This window comes from Drosophila mauritiana, chromosome 2L (genome assembly GCF_004382145.1).
Source record: "Drosophila mauritiana strain mau12 chromosome 2L, ASM438214v1, whole genome shotgun sequence".
NCBI classification, from domain to species: Eukaryota; Metazoa; Arthropoda; class Insecta; order Diptera; family Drosophilidae; genus Drosophila; species Drosophila mauritiana.
In genome coordinates this window covers 3,608,466-3,627,974 of record NC_046667.1, presented here as the reverse complement: position 1 = coordinate 3,627,974, position 19,509 = coordinate 3,608,466, and the positions used below count along the sequence as shown (strand labels likewise).

General features: G+C 42.2%; 10 protein-coding genes across 10 annotated transcripts in view; 9 read left to right on the top strand and 1 right to left on the bottom strand.

The window, feature by feature from the left end:
* Positions 1 to 57: 57 nt before the first annotated feature.
* LOC117150996 (tissue factor pathway inhibitor) lies at positions 58 to 1,011 on the top strand. The gene is made up of 2 exons (XM_033318201.1): positions 58 to 616; positions 693 to 1,011. The coding sequence occupies exons 1-2, from the start codon at positions 406 to 408 to the stop codon at positions 866 to 868; spliced, it is 387 nt and encodes a 128-aa protein (XP_033174092.1). The 5' UTR covers positions 58 to 405; the 3' UTR covers positions 869 to 1,011.
* A 631-nt stretch (positions 1,012 to 1,642) lies between these two features.
* On the top strand, positions 1,643 to 2,175 carry LOC117150994 (early lactation protein). The gene has a single exon (XM_033318199.1). The coding sequence runs from the start codon at positions 1,661 to 1,663 to the stop codon at positions 2,051 to 2,053; it is 393 nt and encodes a 130-aa protein (XP_033174090.1). The 5' UTR covers positions 1,643 to 1,660; the 3' UTR covers positions 2,054 to 2,175.
* A 596-nt stretch (positions 2,176 to 2,771) lies between these two features.
* Positions 2,772 to 3,156, top strand: LOC117151007 (male accessory gland serine protease inhibitor). Its single transcript, XM_033318214.1, has 2 exons — positions 2,772 to 2,896; positions 2,957 to 3,156. Exons 1-2 carry the CDS (start codon positions 2,830 to 2,832, stop codon positions 3,136 to 3,138), a joined length of 249 nt encoding a protein of 82 aa, XP_033174105.1. The 5' UTR covers positions 2,772 to 2,829; the 3' UTR covers positions 3,139 to 3,156.
* Positions 3,157 to 3,989: 833 nt separating this feature from the next.
* On the top strand, positions 3,990 to 4,369 carry LOC117151008 (male accessory gland serine protease inhibitor-like). The gene is made up of 2 exons (XM_033318215.1): positions 3,990 to 4,107; positions 4,164 to 4,369. Exons 1-2 carry the CDS (start codon positions 4,041 to 4,043, stop codon positions 4,343 to 4,345), a joined length of 249 nt encoding a protein of 82 aa, XP_033174106.1. The 5' UTR covers positions 3,990 to 4,040; the 3' UTR covers positions 4,346 to 4,369.
* A 94-nt stretch (positions 4,370 to 4,463) lies between these two features.
* LOC117136799 (hemolymph trypsin inhibitor B) lies at positions 4,464 to 4,921 on the top strand (the record flags this gene model as incomplete). Its single annotated transcript, XM_033297864.1, has 2 exons — positions 4,464 to 4,666; positions 4,725 to 4,921. Coding segments are annotated over exons 1-2 (264 nt in total), but the record flags the coding sequence as incomplete, so codon positions are not given.
* Positions 4,922 to 5,269: 348 nt separating this feature from the next.
* On the top strand, positions 5,270 to 5,671 carry LOC117151011 (male accessory gland serine protease inhibitor-like). The gene is made up of 2 exons (XM_033318218.1): positions 5,270 to 5,388; positions 5,450 to 5,671. Exons 1-2 carry the CDS (start codon positions 5,322 to 5,324, stop codon positions 5,617 to 5,619), a joined length of 237 nt encoding a protein of 78 aa, XP_033174109.1. The 5' UTR covers positions 5,270 to 5,321; the 3' UTR covers positions 5,620 to 5,671.
* Positions 5,672 to 5,828: 157 nt separating this feature from the next.
* Positions 5,829 to 6,265, top strand: LOC117151012 (hemolymph trypsin inhibitor B). Its single transcript, XM_033318219.1, has 2 exons — positions 5,829 to 5,933; positions 6,009 to 6,265. Exons 1-2 carry the CDS (start codon positions 5,867 to 5,869, stop codon positions 6,176 to 6,178), a joined length of 237 nt encoding a protein of 78 aa, XP_033174110.1. The 5' UTR covers positions 5,829 to 5,866; the 3' UTR covers positions 6,179 to 6,265.
* A 261-nt stretch (positions 6,266 to 6,526) lies between these two features.
* Positions 6,527 to 7,041, top strand: LOC117151003 (male accessory gland serine protease inhibitor). The gene is made up of 2 exons (XM_033318209.1): positions 6,527 to 6,641; positions 6,703 to 7,041. Exons 1-2 carry the CDS (start codon positions 6,563 to 6,565, stop codon positions 6,888 to 6,890), a joined length of 267 nt encoding a protein of 88 aa, XP_033174100.1. The 5' UTR covers positions 6,527 to 6,562; the 3' UTR covers positions 6,891 to 7,041.
* Positions 7,042 to 7,087: 46 nt separating this feature from the next.
* LOC117151010 (male accessory gland serine protease inhibitor) lies at positions 7,088 to 7,628 on the top strand. Its single transcript, XM_033318217.1, has 2 exons — positions 7,088 to 7,264; positions 7,404 to 7,628. Exons 1-2 carry the CDS (start codon positions 7,195 to 7,197, stop codon positions 7,571 to 7,573), a joined length of 240 nt encoding a protein of 79 aa, XP_033174108.1. The 5' UTR covers positions 7,088 to 7,194; the 3' UTR covers positions 7,574 to 7,628.
* Positions 7,627 to 19,509, bottom strand: part of LOC117150987 (homeobox protein aristaless) — a 29,310-nt gene continuing 17,427 nt past the window's right edge. The window contains exons 5-8 of the mRNA XM_033318189.1: positions 15,741 to 15,842; positions 15,076 to 15,647; positions 9,264 to 9,421; positions 7,627 to 8,889 (exon numbers count right to left, since the gene is read on the bottom strand). Coding sequence (XP_033174080.1) covers positions 8,264 to 8,889; positions 9,264 to 9,421; positions 15,076 to 15,647; positions 15,741 to 15,842 — 1,458 coding nt within the window. The 3' untranslated portion in view covers positions 7,627 to 8,263. The remainder of the gene's footprint in view (positions 8,890 to 9,263; positions 9,422 to 15,075; positions 15,648 to 15,740; positions 15,843 to 19,509) is intronic.

The following is a 19,509-nucleotide window of genomic DNA, read 5'->3' as shown; positions in this document are numbered from 1 at the left end:
AGATGTCTTTATAATTCTATAATTCGCAATAACCTGGCTTAAAGTGTGCCTAATTTGAAAAGTCTACAGTTTTCTTTTAAGTGATAGGGTATAGCTTTTTGTTTATTTTATTCAATTCATGTATGTATTATTATGCGAGCACTATGAGTTCGAAAATGCGTTGCTATTATGTGCTATCTGTTTGCTCTGTTGAAATGAAGTAATTAATCTCGTCAGCGTTCAACACGGCGTATGCGCAATGCGAGCTTAACTCACACATGGATGAGCAGAGAGTGAGCAAATGATTTAATTTGAACGTAATTGGTCGTCTAAGCACAGCATATAGAACTGAAATATAGAACATTCGGACCAGTTCAGTTCACAGTCGTTGCTATTAACGTTCAGTTATCAGGTTCCAAACACAAAATGCTTCTGCGGATGACCCAGTTTCTCTGCCTCGGGGCACTCGTATTGCTAAGTCTTATGCAACTTACGCAGGCAGTGGCCACTCCCAATAATAATAATAATAATAACAATGTTAAGCCAAAGGCTGTGATTGAAGTGCAGCCTGGAAACCCATCGGGAAACAAGCCTGCAGTTGCCACAACTACAATCAAACCACAGAGAATCGTACCAGGTATGTTTATTTATGAACTGATCGAAGAACTTTCATTGCTAAAACTTGGATCTTTATTAAATCCCTTCATTTATAGATCCCAAATGCCTGCAGCCCTTGGAGGTTGGTCCATGTCGCATGAGCCTAGAAAGGTTCTACTACAACAAGGATAAAAAAGCCTGCGAGACCTTCAAGTACGGAGGATGTCGAGGCAATGACAATCGTTGGGGATTCCGACAAACTTGTGAGGAGGCTTGTATCCCCAAAAAGTGATTCATTGATGGCGGTCGAAAAATACGAGATTGTTTGCAAATTGTAAATGCTAAATGAAATTATTTGTTGTTGTATATTAAAATAATTACTTGAAATTGGTTTTTGCTAATGCGAAATATAAACTTTTTATAGTTAACTAATTACACGTAAGCAGTATATCAAATGTTTATCTATAATTGGAATTAAGAAATTTTCCACTTATATAAGAAATGGAAGATGACTTGATTAAAATAGCTTATTATGATTATTAGGAACATTTCTTAACCAGACAGTTTATCAATTTCTTCTGAAGTTCCAAAGCTTACCCCATTCGTTAGATACACAAAAAACTTCAACAGTCACTTAACCAGTTTATAGGTAATTCAGTTAGATTCCCATTCCGCCTGCTAAACGTGATTTGGCTGGCTAAAATTGTCACACCGATCCGGAAGCCACTTGGAATATGATTTTATGGCCAGCATTATGATTGACTTGCGTTGGTGCGTTGAACTGCAACTGAAGGTTGGGCCGCGAAAGCTTCTCGAGAGCTGTCAGTGCCAGGTGATATGGATATGGACGTGGATATAGACGTCAGAGAGGCACCGCCGTGATTTACATGCGGCGACGAATCAGTTGGGCAAACAAGCTGGCGCTCCGATAAATGAAGTACACAAAAAGAGGCAAAAACGGTGGGCAAAAACCCAGTTGAGTGAGTATAGTACGTGAGTAAATCAGTTCGGCCGGATAGTATTTAAGCTACAATATCCGAGCGGACCGAAATCATTCGCTTATCATCCACTCAACGGACTCGAAATGTGCTTCAGATATAGCTTCATAGTATTCGCGGCTGTTCTGCTCCTGGCAGCCGGAATTCGGGCAGCTCCCTCGGATGTCGTCGTGGAGAAGGCGGATGATCCCGCGGTGACCAATCCCCTGCCGGATGCCAGTGAGCTCACTGTGCCGGAGGACTGCCATCAGCCCAAGGAAACCGGTCGCTGTTTCGCCCTGTTCTATCGCTACGCCTACAACGTGGATACCCAATCCTGCGAGGAATTCGTCTACGGAGGATGTGCCGGCAACAAGAACAACTTCGAGTCCAAGGAGCAGTGCGAACAGGCCTGCCTGGGAAAGTCTACGGGTTCCTCCATAGACTCAACTACCGAACAAAACAGCGAAGTGGCCACAGAAACTAGCACCTCGTCTTAAACAATTGTAGTTCCTTAGTTTGTAATTTATTTGTCATCCAACTTCATCAGCGTTTTAAAATCATTTCTTCACTGAGTTGATTATTTGAATAATTTTAAATAAATATACCATTGTGATTTATATATCTACTTCGTTTTATTCGCACACCTGGTACTAGCAGTACAGTGTGTAGATACATTTGTAAGTGTCAGAAGTGGCAAGTAATTAATTGCGAAACCCGTCCGACTCACAAAAACTTGAGTCATGAATACGCGATTTTAATTAATCTTGGAAACTAAACAGTGTAAACAATAATATCGATAAAATATGACTACTTTTATAATGTAATTGTTATTACTGGTGTGTCTGTGTACTTAAATCGCATAGACTCTGAAAACAAAATGTATAAATATACATTATACAAGCAAAAGAGTAAATACATGAAATTTGGGAGACAATCGGACAAACAAAACACTTCCGAATGACAAATCGGTGCCTAATCGTGTTTACTTTATTCAGAACGTAGTTCCTAGATTTATTTGCTATTCCGGCATTAATTTCAGTACAAACACTAACACATACATAGTACTCGAAGTCTCGTCTGTTTATATACCAATTTCACGAGCACTTGTTAATGAACCGAAAGTTCATGAGCACATAGATAAGATCCCCAGCCGATATGTAGTTCCCATCTGCCTATCGGCATGGCGTATATAACCTAGTGCTACACCTCCGATTGCCATTAGTCGTTCCACGGAAGCTGGGAGATATACATAGTTTTCAAAATCGCAATCAGTATGAAGTTCATTGCTGCCGTCTGCTTGATGTTCGCCCTGGTGGCTGTGGCCCTCGGCCTCAAGGATCGTAAGTTGGGAGCTGCTCAGGAAATCGAAACCCTTGTAATTCACATTCTCTCTCTATTAGCCATCTGTGGACTGCCCGCTGGTGTTGATGGCAATGGTCTCATCAAGTGTGCCGCTTTTATGCCCAGCTTCAGCTATCATCCCGAAACCAATTCGTGCGAAAAGTTCATCTACGGCGGATGTGGTGGCAATGAAAACCGATTTGGATCCCAGGAGCTCTGCGAACAGAAGTGCAAGGAATAAATTTTACCTCTATGCTATGATATATAAAATATTCAATAAATGATTCTCGATACATAACTTTTTGTACGACTTTTTGTACCTTTCGAATTTTACATCACATTAAGAATTGCTCGTTTTGATTGTACTATCGGCCAAAGTTTAAGTTGCTGAATTAGTTAAGAGACTAGAAAATGTTCACCCACAAAAATTGAGAATAAACCTTCTTGATTTCGAGACGAAAACGATCTCAATGTTGATATTTTCAGACGGAAGTGGAAGGCTGAAAAACTGAGAGGGGGAGGCAAATGAATGCTTCGATGTCAATCTGAGTATGAGCATTATACGATCTTAGCTATATATTGAGTTCGGAATTCTTAAATCAAGATCGTTTTTCTCTGAGTGTGTTTAATTATATTATAGTATCAACTGAAACATTTAAGTGGGATATTTAAACACTTTTGAAATGGACCTATCAAATGACTCACACATCATATGAAATATTTTATGGAGTTTTCGCCATGGTCTTTGTAAGTGTGACACCGTTTTTCCTATCGATAAGAGAAAACACATTCATAATTACAACACTTGTTTAGCTCATTGTATATTTCATATGATAATACAATTTTAATGTGAGGGGCTTTCCCTTTCAGGCGGCCAGTAAACAAAGTCGTTTCTGGGAAGCCGACGAATGTAAACAAAATATTTACAAAAATATTTACATAGATCGGCGCAATTTTTTGTGGAGATTTCCCAGTCGTATGTGAGCTTGATTTGTTTGTCGTACAATCACAGTGTTTAATGGAATCGGTGATTAGCGGAGAGTCAATGCCAAAGGCATGGCTATATATTAAGCTACTTTAGCCGTTCAGCAGTTCAGTTTGTTCTCATCGCAATCGGCTTAAGGTTTTGAAAATCTCTGAACTATGAAGCTGTTGATATTGGTTTTCGTGTTTGTCGCTTTTGTGGCCAACGCCTTGGCCCTGAAAAGTGGTTGGTTCCTAACTGTTCATAACTCAACTTGGTTTGTAATTTGAAATTTTTGTTAGCAATCTGTGGTCTACCCCATTCGCGAAACGGAGATGGCATAATCTCCTGTGAGGCTTATATACCCAGTTGGTCCTACGACGCCGATCGAAACGAATGCATCAAATTCATCTACGGAGGCTGCGGAGGCAATAACAATAGATTTAATTCGAGGGAAATCTGTGAAGACAAGTGTTTGCAATAAAATTAGCTGAATCAAAAATCGAAAGCTTATGTATTTCAGTTAGGCATGGGCATGTACTTAATTTGACGCAGCTACTTTTTGATTAGCTAGCACTATCTGAACTGAGACTCCCCGACTTGGGTCATCATTTTAATTGTATAAGACCCCAATTCAAAATATTAAAAGTCCGGACAAACATTTACACTTTGCATTCCCGATAGGCATTACTTGATCTACGGATTCGGAGAGACGTTGTTTTCGGAACTCAAGTTCAAATGAGGCTAGTGGTTCTTGGCTGTTTGCTGCTGGCACTGGAGACAGTTAGCTGGTGTCTCAAAGATCGTGAGTTTAATTAATAAAATGTAATAAAATGTTTGTGTAATATGATCATTTTCATTAGCTATCTGTGGACAACCGCCAGCCGTAAATGGCAATGATTTCATTAAGTGCGCTGGAAGTTTTGAAAAGTTCAGTTACTATCCACATATAAATTCTTGCCGAAAATTTGAATACGGCGGCTGTCTTGGAAATGACAATAGTTTCAATACCCTAGAGAAATGCCATAAAAAGTGCCAAGTAAATAAAAAATGCTTAAAGGCATGAATAATTATTAAAAAAAAACCTTGAGTATATAAATCTTTCTGTGTTTGTTTCAAAATGTTCAATGTTCTTGGGCGGTATGCGGTCATTTTTTTGTAATGAAGAGGCTATACAAAACCCGGAACATGGTGTGGACGGTTTAGTCTAGTCCATATTATACAGAAATCTGTGGCCTTTCCCACTCTCGGAGGAGAGTTGCTATACCAAGCAAAGTTGCGAAGAAAAGTGCTTTGAATAAAATCGAACTGAAGCTAATTAGCTTATTCTGTAAAATTTAATTTGGTTCACATTTAATGGTATGCTAATTGTATGGTTATAAAATGCGCGACTCGCTTCGTTTTGGGTCTCAGAATTTCTTTGCCTAAGACAGCCGCCAAGGGTCCACAAATTTTTGTCCATGAAGCTGCTGATTCTTTTTTTTGTGTTCATCGCCCTTGCAAGCAATTCTTTGGCTCTGAAAAATGGTAAGCTCATATTATTTCATATGACATCTGATTTGTCCATTTTAACAACTGATGATTGTAGAAATTTGCGGATTACCCAAAAGCTCTACAGGCAGCTGCAGGGCACATATGAGGTTCTGGACTTATGATTCCCAAGCGAACAAATGCGTTTTCTTTATCTACGGGGGATGTGGACGCAACGGAAATTCATTTAATTCGGAGGAAGCGTGTATAGCTAATTGCGTGGAGTAATATCTTTACTATAATATCTGTAGAATAAAGATTTAAGTTACAGATTCTTTAATCTTCATTGGGTTTACCTATTTTTAAGATTTTAAAAGACCTCTCGACCTCATTACTTATTACGACTGTGAAATCCTAAATTGTTCACACTTAACTGAAAGCTGTATGAATACGAGTATAAAATACGCGACGCGGTTTGCTTAGGCTTCAAAGTTTTGTTGACTTAGTTAGTTAAAGGTTCCCAATATTTTTCGCCATGAAGCTGCTGATTCTTCTTTTTGCGATCATCGCTCTTGCAAGCAATTCTTTGGCTCTGAAAAATGGTAAGCTCAAATTACTTTGTTTCATAGTTGATCGTCCCATTTCAACTATTTAATGTTTTATTGTTTCATTTGTAGAAATCTGTGGATTACCCCCTGCCGCTAATGGCCTTTGCTTGGCATATTTCCGTCGCTGGTCTTATGATTCTCAATATAACGTATGCTTTCCATTTACCTACGGAGGATGTCAGGGCAACGAAAATTCATTTAAGACCCAGGAAGAGTGTATAGCTAAGTGCGTGGAGTAATATCTCTACAAAGATATCTGTATCTATGATCTGAATGTATGCGTACGAAACACAATACAGTGCTCGTTTATGTTTGAGAAACGTTTAGTTAGCCTTACAAATCCTCATTTAAGAGCACGAAGCTTTCTGAAACGAAGGGAAGGCACAATCTAAGCTTGAAGTACATAATACTTCACTATCTAATGTACAAATAGATTTACTGGACTGACATCTGCACTTATGTGCCAGTTCTTAGCTATCTGCCCACTTTCTACATAAGGCTGGCGGGCCTGCAAGATAAGCCACAGCCATATTCCTCCCGATTTCTGCGTATATGTACACCTCTATAAAACGCTGGTGAGGCAAAGGCTGGCCCATCATAGTTCAACTGGAGTTTTGTCGAAAATGAAGTATATCGGCTTTGTCGCCATCGCCTTTCTGCTGAGTCTGTCCAGCAGTTGTTTTTGGGTGCATGCTAAGCCGGGTGAGTAGGGATCGGATTGCCCCAGAGCTTGCTAAACTATGGATGATTCCCCATCTTACAGAGATGTGCCAGCAGCCTTCTTCGATGGTGGGCATGGCGCAGGATGGCGCTGCCTGCATGGCTTTTATGCCGGCCTGGACATATGACGCCTCCAAAAACGCCTGCACCGAGTTCATTTTCGGTGGCTGCGGTGGAAACTCCAATCAGTTCTCTACCAAGACTGAATGCGAAAAGGCCTGCAAGGACTAAAGAATTACGAAAACGGGTTCACATCTCCACATCTGGGGCAAAACCCACGACCTAAAACAAAACAATCTTGTAACCTAAAAGCCAAAACAAACAGTCGACAATCTTGTTTCGCAAAATTGCAAACAAAATAAAAACGTTACTCTACCATCAAGGTTTGTTGTTTTTGCCAGTGCTCAAGAGACCTGACCCTCGTCGATTGATAACCGATCCGGTTTGGGCCTATAGTATATAATACGACCAACACCTCGGATCGGTCAACAGTTCGGTTTGAGATCTCAGTAACGCAAGTCCAAGCAAAATCAACATGAAATACCTAGCCGTTTTTGCCCTCATCTGCTGTCTTGTGGCATCAGCCTTTGGGGCTTTGAAAAACCGTAAGTAAAAGCGGAGAAAGCGGTCAAATTTGCAAATACTGTTAGCAAAGCTATCGCCTACAAACCTATCTGAAGTACAGAATGGAAATTATTTAATTTGCGCTGTTTCTAAAATTGGTGTTTCAAACTGGTCTTGCAGCAATCTGTGGCGAGCAGTTTGGCGTCAAGGGTACTTGCCGTTCCCTGCAACCCATGTGGACGTATCGCCCAGATACAAACGAGTGCATCACCTTCCAATACTCCGGCTGCCAAGGAAACAACAACCTATTCCACAAGGTGTCGGAATGCGAAGAGAAATGCAAAATTTAAGTGCCCATTTAGTCGTGAATAAAGTTGAAAGGTCGGTTTTGTTATCCTAATGTGATCATCTTTATTGTTTTCTTTATGAACTCGTTTAATATTTATTAATATTGGTTTGGCGGTTACTATACTTAGTGTTCGATTCAGTGTCATAGGCTAGGCTATATGTGTTCGATTCGTCGTTAGCTATATCTATATGCTGTGGTTTATAGGTATGTATATATATATTGCATTAGATTTTGTATATATGTTCATATGCATTTGCGTGTTAATTAATATTGTTAATCATTGGAGTTTTCCTCGGCTGTTGCTGATTATGTTGGGTTCAATCAGGGGTTATCGTTTCGCAATCTAACTGCCACAAACAAACAACAGCTAATTATCATTCTAACGTACCTAAGATTTTATTGAAGTGCATCTGTTTAATTGTTTTTTTTTTTTAATTTTTTGCCTTTTGTGTATACTTGGTTCAATTAAAGTTAGGCTAGAGCTTATTCTACTATTAAACTTTAAAATATTTTCATTGTTTATTGTTACAAACGGGCTGGTTTGGGTATTTCATTTCAAAGATTTTCTCGGACTTTGATTGGAGACCAAAGAAAATGGCCTAAAGTTTGTACAATTCTATAAATCTGGAAAATAAAATACCCAGCTTTTTCATTGCACACTCTGTTCGATTTTTCCTCTGCGAACTTCTGTTTATTCCATTTTGGTCAGCACCACGTTTCCATTCATTGAACCCGATCCTGCGATCGCTCCGGATCCTGGAGAGCCCTCCGTTGCTGCCACGCCCCCTGATGACTGCTGCGTGGGCGTGGTTGGTGGCGACAATGTGGCATGTTGCTGCTGTTGATATGCCACTGCCGATTCGGCCAGATCCAAGAGAGCGGCCGATGATGTGCCTCCTGCCGAACCAGATCCTGAGCCCGGGCCCAGGCCATTCATGGTCATATCCTGAGCCTCGTGCTTCATTCTCATCGTGTTGTTATTGTTGTGATTGACCACATGCTGCCCCAAGGCCGGGTGGTGGGCGAAGGACAGGGGTGGCAAGTGGAGGCCCGGAAAAGCCAATCCTGCAGCAGCTGCCGCGTGCAGCGATTGCAAAAGTGCCGCCGAATGCTCCTGCGCCTTCCGACGCAGCTCGGCCACCGAATTGGACCGCGGATCATGACCGGAGCCCTGGCCGGAGGACTTTGGTGACTCCGGCGAACTGGCCGCCGAGCTGCTGCTGACCGGAATGCTCAGTGGAGCCACCACCGATGAGCCCGGTGGCGGCGGGGGCTTCAGGGAGCAGCATGAGCATAGGCTCTGGAATGGAGAGACGCCTAAAAAAAAGGAATTTATATATATATTATTTATTTAAGATTAAGTAGAATTTTCTTTCTAATAAGCAGACAATTTTATTGGTTGCTTTGATTAGATTATGCTGATTGTTAGAAACTACAGATTTGATTGATATCGAATTAAAAGTACAAAAATAAATAGATTAATTGCACTAAATTGCCTTTAATTGGATTAGCTGATTTTCAATTATATTTAACTTGTCCTAAATTCAAGTTATATTACGCAATGTGTTATTAAATTAACATTTTTTCAAGGCAGCAGATTTGATTTTGATGTATCTATTACACTCCGTCTAATTTGATTACACTGAAGTGATTTGGATTGACTTTGCCACTGATCGATTGGCCAGACTCACCTTTCAGGCCCGGGAAAAGCGGCTGATGGGTGAACTGGGCGGCCAAGTGGGGTGGCAGGAAAAGCGGTGGGTGGTTGGCGCTCCGCTGGGCCGCCGCTGCCGCCGCCGCTGCTGCCACGGCGCTCTGCTCACTCAGAACGGGACGAAAGCCGCAGTTGCTGAAAGTAAACAAATTAGAGAAGCAAGTTATTAAAAATTATATAACATAGGCCCTGCTCTAGAAAAATTGGAGCCATCTGTTTATTTGCGGAGATCAAAGGCGTAAATACAATATATAAAAACTGAAAATGAAACACCGCAGCACGCAAGCCAAACAAAAACAGCAAACACAGTTTTAATTAACGCTTAATTGAAATAAATTAAAACATTTTTATGCGTAATTGCATTATTATTAATGAACCCAAATATTTTGTATGAGCGGTGGCGGGGGCGGGGCATAATCAACACCCAGTTGTCATTTTTGTGATCGTTTTAATTGAATGAAATATTACGCTTAGTCGCATGTCAAGGCAAATGGGAATGAATAAAAAACGAAACAGACACCCCAGCCAAACAATAAAAAGCATTTAATGCAATTTGAAAATTTTAATTGATAAGTGAGACAACGTTTGTGGAACTGGTAAATTCCTATGAGTCGCATAATCCCCATTAATAAAATTATGGAACATAATATATACATACATTTTTATTAGAAATAATTGCGTTTAATCAACGACAGCGAAACTTCAACTTCAGTTAGTGAAAAAAAAATGCAATTTCCATTTGTTCAAATTTACATTAGGCCTGCGGCAGCCGAGGGAAAAGTGTCTAAAATTTGATAATTCCTGCAAAAGATGGGGCTGGCTCTGTGGTCATAACAAATCTCTGGAAATGTTAATCGAGTTGGGGGACTTACGAGGATTTTCCAGCGCGGAAAATGACAGGCAGACCTCGCGAATGGCGACCACAACCACCGAGAGAAATGGACCACAAACGTCGCGGCCACTGTCGCTTTTAATTCTCTTCGCATTTCACTTTTCATTTGTCCTCCTGCCAGAACAATTTTCCCCTCCATTTTCCTAAGCTTCTCATGTTTCTGGCTTTCCCTTAGCCACCCACAGTTTGTCGTGATTTTTGTCGAGTTTTTCTCGTTTCCTTGCTTTTTTCGGCAGTTGGAAAAACGCAAAACGCTTGGCCGCTTGAAACGGAATTTTCAATGAGGTAATTGGATTTTTTGCTGTGTTCCACAATGATGGTTTTGTCAATTTTCAAATTTTATTTTCATTTTGAGTTAGAACTTGAAAAGGAACAAATAGAGCGCATTTTGAGATTGGAAAATCCTTAAACACAATTTAAGGAAATATAAGTTTATGTTCTGAAAGAAACTCAAAACTCAAAAGTTCAAAATAGCTATAAACTTCTAAAGTAACTAATGAAATTTTTGGAAGAAATATCCTTTTTATTGGAAAGTCAACTATTTATACATTTTCCCCACTTGCCCCTTGGCTCCTAATTAAGCTTCGAGCCAAAAAGCAAAAGTCCAGATGAGAAAGCTCAAATAGCAGCCATAGGAAAAACAACGAAGGCAAACACTCGGGCGTAGACAGCACCGCCCCCTCCCCCCTTTTTGGCCCCAACCCCCTCTAGTTGCGAAAAAAGCAGTAAACTTAAATGTTTGCGTATAATTAAGCACTCATCCTTTGGTCGTAATTAAATTTTGCATGTGCACATCCAGCAGATGCTGGATGTTGGATGCTGGATGGACCCGAGAGTCTGCAGCTCGGGGCTTCGTTCTAGAATAGCTCTCTCCTTTTCTGCCCCACGTTGCCGCCCCTTTTAACCCTGGCAGCTCCATCTCTCTTGCCAAGATATGCCTCTCTCTTTCGCTCTGCTTTTTTTTTTGGGCACTAGCTAAAATATGCTAATTGCTATAGGCGACTTTGCTGCACTGCGAGATATACATATGTACTTACTGCAGATGAATATTTATAATTAATTATTCATAATTATATATTTAAAATCTTTAGTTGTTAGTCTTTCAAAATACTTGCTGATTGACTATTACAAGCATGTAAGGCATAACATTTTTTCCAGTGCTTCTAGCTGAGAATGTGGGGCTTTGCCGTGTCCCACGCCCACTCAACTGCCGCCGCCTTAATTGCTATACTCATAGACCCCACCCCCCGCCCCACATTTCCCTCTCTCTCTAATTAAGACATTCACAAGCTCGAGTGTTGTCGTTGAGCTCGTTAGTTAGTACATAACTTTTCCTCCGGGCAGCAAAGAGATATGAAGGAAAAGTCGGGGAAAATGGGGTGAAAGTGGGGGCTATGTCAATGTCAATCTTGGGGGCTCCAGCTCAGCTTCCACCTTGAGTTGCCGCAGAAGTTTTTCTTAAAATTTTCGCACTTTTCGCAGATTGCATTTAACGAAGGATAAAGTTTTCACGACTTGACATGCACATGGAAAATTCACCCCTTTTTTGTGTGCGTGTGTGTGTGTAATTAGTCGGGCAAACATTTTAATGCTTTACGCAATTCTAACAAATTAAACTCAAGCAATCAACACCTACACGGGCTTAGCTTTCCCGCTTCTGGCCGACAAGGCAAACTTAATTTCCGCAAAGTGTATCTTTTTCCACGAAACTTTTTGGATCCCCCCCTCGCGACTCCACATAATGCTTATTATATTAGGCTGCCCGAAAAGTTTGGAAGCACGAAGGCAGCTTATTTTAATTGCATGATGAATATTAAAATATTTGCTTAATTTATTATTCAAGCATTCGCATTCGTGCGCGCAGCGTAAGCGGTCGTTGTATCCGCACACCTGAATTTCACCTGAAATGTGGGTAGATATTTATATATACTATAAGTGGGTACACATAATTTGGGGCCCTCTCTATGCGAATTTTCGGGGTAGATTCCCACGGCCGAGCTACATACACGTGAACATACATATTTAGTTATTTGTGCATAAAGAATTTGCGGCGGGGGTGAATAAAGTGGAGTGGAGCTCAGAGATTTGGGGCTGCTGGCGGGTATTCAATTAACATTTTTAACTGGAAACTTATTCCAGCGAATGATTATGCGTTTGGTTTGAGGACTCCTTTCAGGGGAAAATTATATTTCGATGGATTTCGTAGATATTTATTACATGAATTTCAACATTTTTATAAATGCATTGCAATTATTTTGCCAACTACTTGCAGTTGGCATATTTTTTTCCAGCGCATCTTAAGTACAGCCTTGCAATAAAAACAGCATTTAAGTGTTTTTGAGTCGTTGCATAATTTGTATAATTTTTTTGTTTTTGGGTGGCCATGTATAAACCGGTTTTTCGCCAAATATGGATCGAACTTCAAGAGTCTCCTCTTACGTCATCGTCGACGACCTTGGCCAACCGAAACAAGTGCGGATTAGTGCTAAATAATTATTTATTTAGTTTTTGCGATTTCCCCATTTGCATAAAATATGCGAGAGCCAAAGGAAAACGCCATCGAGTGCCTGACTAATGTGATGATAAATGCTTGCGATGATACGCTTCACTTCAGATCGAGATATTCGTTTGTGCTGATGGATGGCAAGGACATCCGGTTCTGGGGCATTTGAATAACAATATCACAGGCGAGATGTCACCAGTTCGGAGTGCTCGAGATTGGGAATTGATTTGGTCAACCGTTACAGCAGCACAAACAGCAGGGATTCGGATTCACAGAAGCAGTCGGGTGAAATGATTCAGCAATCGGAATCGGAATCGCAACGCGTGCCCCTTCTCAGTGGGCTGTCCGTGGTCCTCCACGCCGGATCCTGTTCTTTTTATTGTGGTGTAATGTTTGTTGTTCCAGCGCGTTGACATGTGAGCCAATACTTTTTATTCCCGTTTTTTTGGGAATCTGCCCACCCATGGCCTCTTTGCCGTCTGATGAGACCGCCCACCGATAGAGGAAAATAATTTGAGGGGAAGTCTGGCAAAAAAGAAGCTAACCCAAGCCACCGCCTTTTGTGCGTTTTCGGGCTGGTGGCATATGGTTAGACTCTCCGCAGAAAAACTCAAACGACAAACAAAACACGCTCGTTTACGCTCAATTTAATTTTCAAGTAGCTTTTTATGGCCTTGTGGCCGCGCATTTTTGAATTTTAGATCTGAATAGCTAAAAGCGAATGGAATAGCGGAGTTAATAATCTTTAGAATTGGAAATGGAGGAAAAAATAAGCAGCCAGATATGAGAGCATCATAAAGATTATCATCCAGGAGACTTAGAATAATGTAATCATAATATATTTCAGTTGAAAGTATGAAAGAAAGGCTTTAAAGATGGAAGACTTCTGATATTTATCATAACATAGTTAGGTTTTCGCAGCTAATCAATATATTTATTAGATAAGCTACTTGCTAAATGCAAATATCCAAACTTATTAGTTGGTAAGCCAATTGTTAAGCTTCTGTAGTGGCAATAGATTCAACCCCTCGTTATATCCGTTTCAGCACCCTTACGCGATCCCTCCCCTTTTCGGCCAGTGTAAACGATTATAAGCCCAACGATCTGCTAATTGCCTGCGTGTCATTAAGCCTCCACTTACAGAAGAATTAGACAAACAAACAATAAAATTGATGGCAAGTGTCGCGTTTTGTCATCAAGCTGCGACAAAAACAACTGCCAGGAAAAAATAAAGGAGAAGTGAAAACAAACTGCTTTTCAACCCCTGGCAAACATTTACAAAAATCCGGCAAAACGAGAAATTGCGACAAAATGTCACCCCCAAGTGGGCGATGCCCATGCAGCCATCTCGCTCTCTCCTTTCTCTTGCCTCTCTGTCTAATCCCCTCTGGTTTTCTTTTGGCGACGATGACTAAATTAGCAATTGATTAAGGGGGTTGGGCGAGTGGGTGGCTGGGCGAGCCAGCCAGACAATGACCGCAATGAGAGCTGTAATGACATTAGATGCTTGGCCGGGTGGACAATGCGATTCTTGACTCCCGATCCCTTGTTTTTCGCCTTTCTACACGACTTGCACTCAGAGAAAAGTCTTACTAATGACACAAAGAAATTAATATCCCTACTATTGGACACTTAAACAACCCTCTTAAAATGGAATATTTCATGTGTGTTATTTTATTTGTATTATATTCCAGCAAGTATAGCTCTAAGAACCTGAGTATATAATATTCAATTCATTTCGTTTTGCAACGAGTTTTTCGTTCAGTGTATTTATGCCATCGACTCCTGCGGCTCTTATCTCTTTATTCTCGACTTTCTGTCTTTTTCCCGTTGGGTTTTCCCGACTCACGGGTTATTGAACAGGCGTGCGCAGCGGAAGGCGTTCTACTTAATGTTTTGGATGGAAAACGTTTAAATTCCATTGGCGCACTTCCGGTCAGCGGATGTCGTGTGCGCCAGCGGAAACATTAAGAGAGCAGTCTCCTCCTCCGAGTGCCCACGTCCCAAGGAGGGAATCCCACCCCATTAGATCGCCGACCCCCCGCTAATGATGACGGTCATCATCGATATGGCCGACACGTGCAATCCCGAGGGCGCCCAGTGTCTAATCATTGGCGGAACTCCCGCCATTGTCTCAGCCATATGTGGGATATGCTAGATGGATATCCTGATGGTATCCTCCGCCAGCGGGTGAATCAGAAGATAAATGACTTGGATGTTAGTGCTTCGAATTGATTTTCGCCGGATGCTTTGATTCGTTTTTATTGGCTGCAATTGTGTAATTAGGCAATCACAATTCTAAATGCGATTTCTTAGCATGTTTTACTCGGATTTAAATCAGTGCACTTAAAAACGTATAATACCCAAAAATATGCATTTAGTAAGTCGACTCACCTATCGCTGGCATTGCTGCCACCTCCAAAGTTTCCAAAGATGTGGCTTCCAAAAGCGGCCGCCGCAGCCGCCGAAGAGTGCGGCATCTGGGGGGCGTGTGGGGTGGTGGGCGTGGGCGTGGATGAGGCCGAATTGTTGGAGGAGGCCGCCATCCTGGAGCCCGTGGTCAGGGACATGGGTCCGCCCACCTCGATGGGGGAGTCGGTGTTCCGCGAGTTCGAGGGGCTGCTCGGCCCCTGACCACCGCCTCCGACCAGGGGCGTGTGCTCCCGTTCCCTGTGCATGCCCGAGGGGGAGGGGGATCCGGCACTGATGGAGCCCAGAGACTGGGAGGCAGAGTGCGGGGTGGCGGTCAGCTGGTTGGAGGACAACGGGCGCTCGTTGTCGCTGGAGTCCAGGTGCATGCCGCCGCCAGGGCTGCGGGAATGGGAGTGGGAATGCGAGTGGGAGTGCTGCTGCTCCATTTGCCCGTTGGCCAGCGGACTGTGCGACCTCTGACGTGGCGGCAAGTCATCCATGTCATCGTCTATTTCACCCGTTATGTCTGGCGAGGATTCACGGGAGTCGTGCAGCTGAAGAGGCAGAGAAGCGATAATTTAAATATGTAAATATTCATTGCTTAATTTTAAGGAGTCCTTTGCCATCTTGTAATTCAATTTACTTACCTTATCCAGGGAGCTGCTGCTCTCTCCATTTTCCCGCTTCCGCTGCTCGTCCTTGAGGCGCTCCGCCTTGCGCCACTTGGCCCTGCGGTTCTGGAACCAGACCTGCGGGTTGGCAAAATGGAAAACTCGAATGAAATTGAGAAAGTTCCGAAGCAAATTGCCATGATATGGCCACATGTCTATTATTATTTATGCCACGGGGCGAGTTGGGGCCTCGTTGACTGCCGTGCCAGCCAATGGAAAATTGAAAAACTTTCCCCGCATACATTTTCCACCTCAGAAACTTTAACAATTTGCTGTGGCTGCGCCACCCCGAAAAATGAAAATGTTTGCGTTTCCCTTTGTCTCTCCGGCCAATCTAAGACGTAAACAAACAAAATCAGATTTTCAATTTTCCCCAGAAAGACAAAACAAATTTGGCCCGTAATCAGCGCCTAAATTGGGCGGTGGATGGCGGCGATAACGGTGGAGTTTTCCCGGTGGGCGGGGCACCTCACACACACACACACACACATGGAACATGGCCGCCCTGCTCTAATGAGGCTCAATCAAGACAATGCCTCGGCATCCTTAGACACATCCTTTGGATTGCTTGCTTATGCGCGCGTGCTTCCTTTTTGTACCCCCCATTTTTGCCCCCTTTACTCAGAAATTTTCCTTACTTCCCGTTCGTTTCGTTTGCTTTTAGTTCCGGTTTGCGTTGATTCCCCAGCTTAGAGCGCCCTCTAATGGGATTTCCTCCTGCTCGGGCGCCATCTTGAATGGAAATCACTCTCTATGTGCTGTCTGTGTGTGAGTGCGTGTGTGTGTGCAAGTAAGTTTCCTAATCAAAATTCAAATTAGACATTGTGCAAAAGTTGGCATTTTGGCTCCATTGTTGTAATCATAACGCAGATAAAACAATTTCAGCATACTTTGCCCTCCAGGCGAACACCCCATCCTCTCCAGCTTTCTCTCTGCCAGCCGCCATGTTTCCCCAGACTTCCCCAGTGTGCTCCTGCTCCGGCTCCCGTATTTTTGCTGGGCAAACAATAAATTGCGCACAATCCAACCCCCAAAAGGGAGGACTCCACCGACACCCATCCCGCCCAGAAAAAAGAGAGCACCCACAACCCTCCACAGCGAGGTCGGAACTTTGCCAGTCTTCCTCGTTTTTTGGTGGTGACGCCCACCAGTTACTTAATACAATATTTATGCCATAAGCACATTACCAATAAAATATGGCTGCATAAACTTTTTCTCTCTGTACTGTGTGGGGGTAGGTGGAGAAAGAGACAGACAGATGCGGCGAGAAAGAGAGCAAAACGAACGATAAAAGCGGCTTCTCCTTCTGACTGCTCCTGTTATTATGGCAAAAATTGAATAATGAATAACAATTGTGTGCGTCTGTCTCCCTCCCTCCGGCAGTTGCCATCTCACTCCCTCGCAATCATAATTTCATGCACAATTTTCTTTTGTTTTATTACACACAAATTTAACGTGTTTCTTGTTTATTCAATTCGCTTGGTTTAGTTTCTTGATTGCTTGCTTGGAATTACTTTTCAAAGTGGATGGGTCACAGGACCTGTACAAATATATAGAAAATAGAATTTTCAAATTGCATTGTGCTTCAAATTGGCCAAAGGAAAGGCAATCGGGATTGTGAAATATATCAAGTTGAAGTCTGTGGGAAAAGAGGGCATACTTTTAGGGAGCCGCTTTTATCTTTACCATGTAGATTTCTCGTAAGTAAGACAAAGCTGTAGCTTTTTTAAGTATGGGTGGCAATTATTAATTTTTAATTCAGGCAAACAACAATTTGAAGCTACTACCTATATTTTTGCCTAGATATATCGCCCCACTGCACATGTCTCCTCTTATTAATCATCTCAAGAACCACTCGACCCACTTCAAGTAATTTATTTACCCAAGCTAACGCCCAAAGCGACGTAAATTTCTCATAATTTTTGAAGAACAATAAACAAAACAATTATTCATGGACTCGGCAAACACAATTTTTGCGGTTGCAAGTTACAAAAACCGATTTGCCATGAAAACGAAAACAAATAAGCGAGCAAGCGGGTAGCGTTAACAATACAAAGTTGTTACAACAGCGAATTACACACGGAAAACAACACACAAGCTGAAGAAAACAATGGAAACACCAGGCAGGAGCCGGGGGAAAATCCGGGAAAAAGGGGCGAGGATGCAGGAGGTCGTCTGTGGGGTAATTACGGACAAGTGCGCACCATTAGCTTCCGCAAACAGTTTGTTCCGATCCCGGAACACTCAATGCAAACAACACCCAGGGACTGAGTACCAAGGACCAAGGACCAGAAACCAAGGACCAAGGACCTCGATGACGCAGCTCAAGTGGAATGAATGAACAGATGTGTTAATATCAAACGCATTTTGCTGCCGGCTAAACCGAACCCTTTGCAACAATAATTGGGCTACCGCAGCAGCCAACACCCTGCACACCACCACCCCTTTCCCAGCAATCCCGGAATCCTCGGTTCCTTCCCCTGAAAACTGCCCATATCCTGAGGCCAACATAAGGCGGACTCGATGCGATTCGACGGCCATCAGCTTGGATCAGCATTAAAGGATTACTCGAGCAAATGCAATTATTTGACAGGCAGCCCAGTACACTTGGATAAATAATTAATAGTTCTGAACTCTTTCTTCATCACTTTTAAGCTATGAATAATTGATGATCCAAAGATGAGTAGATTATTTGGTTTTAGCTACTTCCGATGCAAAGTTTCTAGAACGAAGATTAATTTTTGTTTTTTTTATTTGTTTTTTCCAGTGCACTTCCTTCCCACCACTCCTCATCATCTTTTGTGGTTTTTTCTCTCGAACAGTTTCTCACATCGCCACTTGGGAGCTTTGTGATTATAATAAATTATCAATTATTGGCATTATATGCGGTGGCAGCCCTTTTGCGGTGGTTCGAGTGGGTGGTGCCACATTTCCGATTGGGTGGCTCCATGGTGGGTGGGTGTATCCCTGCCGAATTGTCATGCTGCAGCACATTAATTCTAATCGAATTAGTTATGTATGAGGTGCGTAGTTGGAAATGTGAGAACCGGTAATCGCAGCGGGTTAACGACTTCATTATTTATCGCCTCAGACTGGAAATTGATAACTAATGTTTTGGGGGCGCAGTGGGCTTATTGCCGATATTATTATTATTAATGTATGGCCATGCCCCAAGGAATTTGATTGGAAGCAGCTAGTCGATAGGGATTTTGAAACTTAATCATTGCGTTAAGTTAAAGACGCCACCTAATAAACAGTAGTTATATCATGAAGTTTTCATCAAGTAAGCCACTTACACTTCATCGCTTAATGCTATGCAAATCTGTTCAACAGTATTTTCCCTTGAGTAAGTTCTATTCCACCCTCAGTGTTTTCCTCCGCTTTCCTTCCATTCAAAAATCAAATTTCCCACTCATTTATCAATCAATATCAGTTATTAGAAGGCTCTACTGCATTAGCTCGACTTCAAAGTGCTTTGTCCTTGTCAGGTGGGTCCGCTGAATATACATATATATACATATATCCCTGATCCAGCTGGGTCCCGGACCTTAGCCGTAAGCTCACTGGGATATACATTAAGTAAATGATTTTTGCATTGAACTCGAGAGGGAAAAACCGGAGAGACACGGACTTTATCCGGGGCATCAAAAATTGACAGATGAAAAAATCCCGTGGAAAACGTATCAGGTTACAGGCAAGTGAGCGGCTAAACCGGAGTGCCGGGGATGCTGGCGAATCAAGCGAA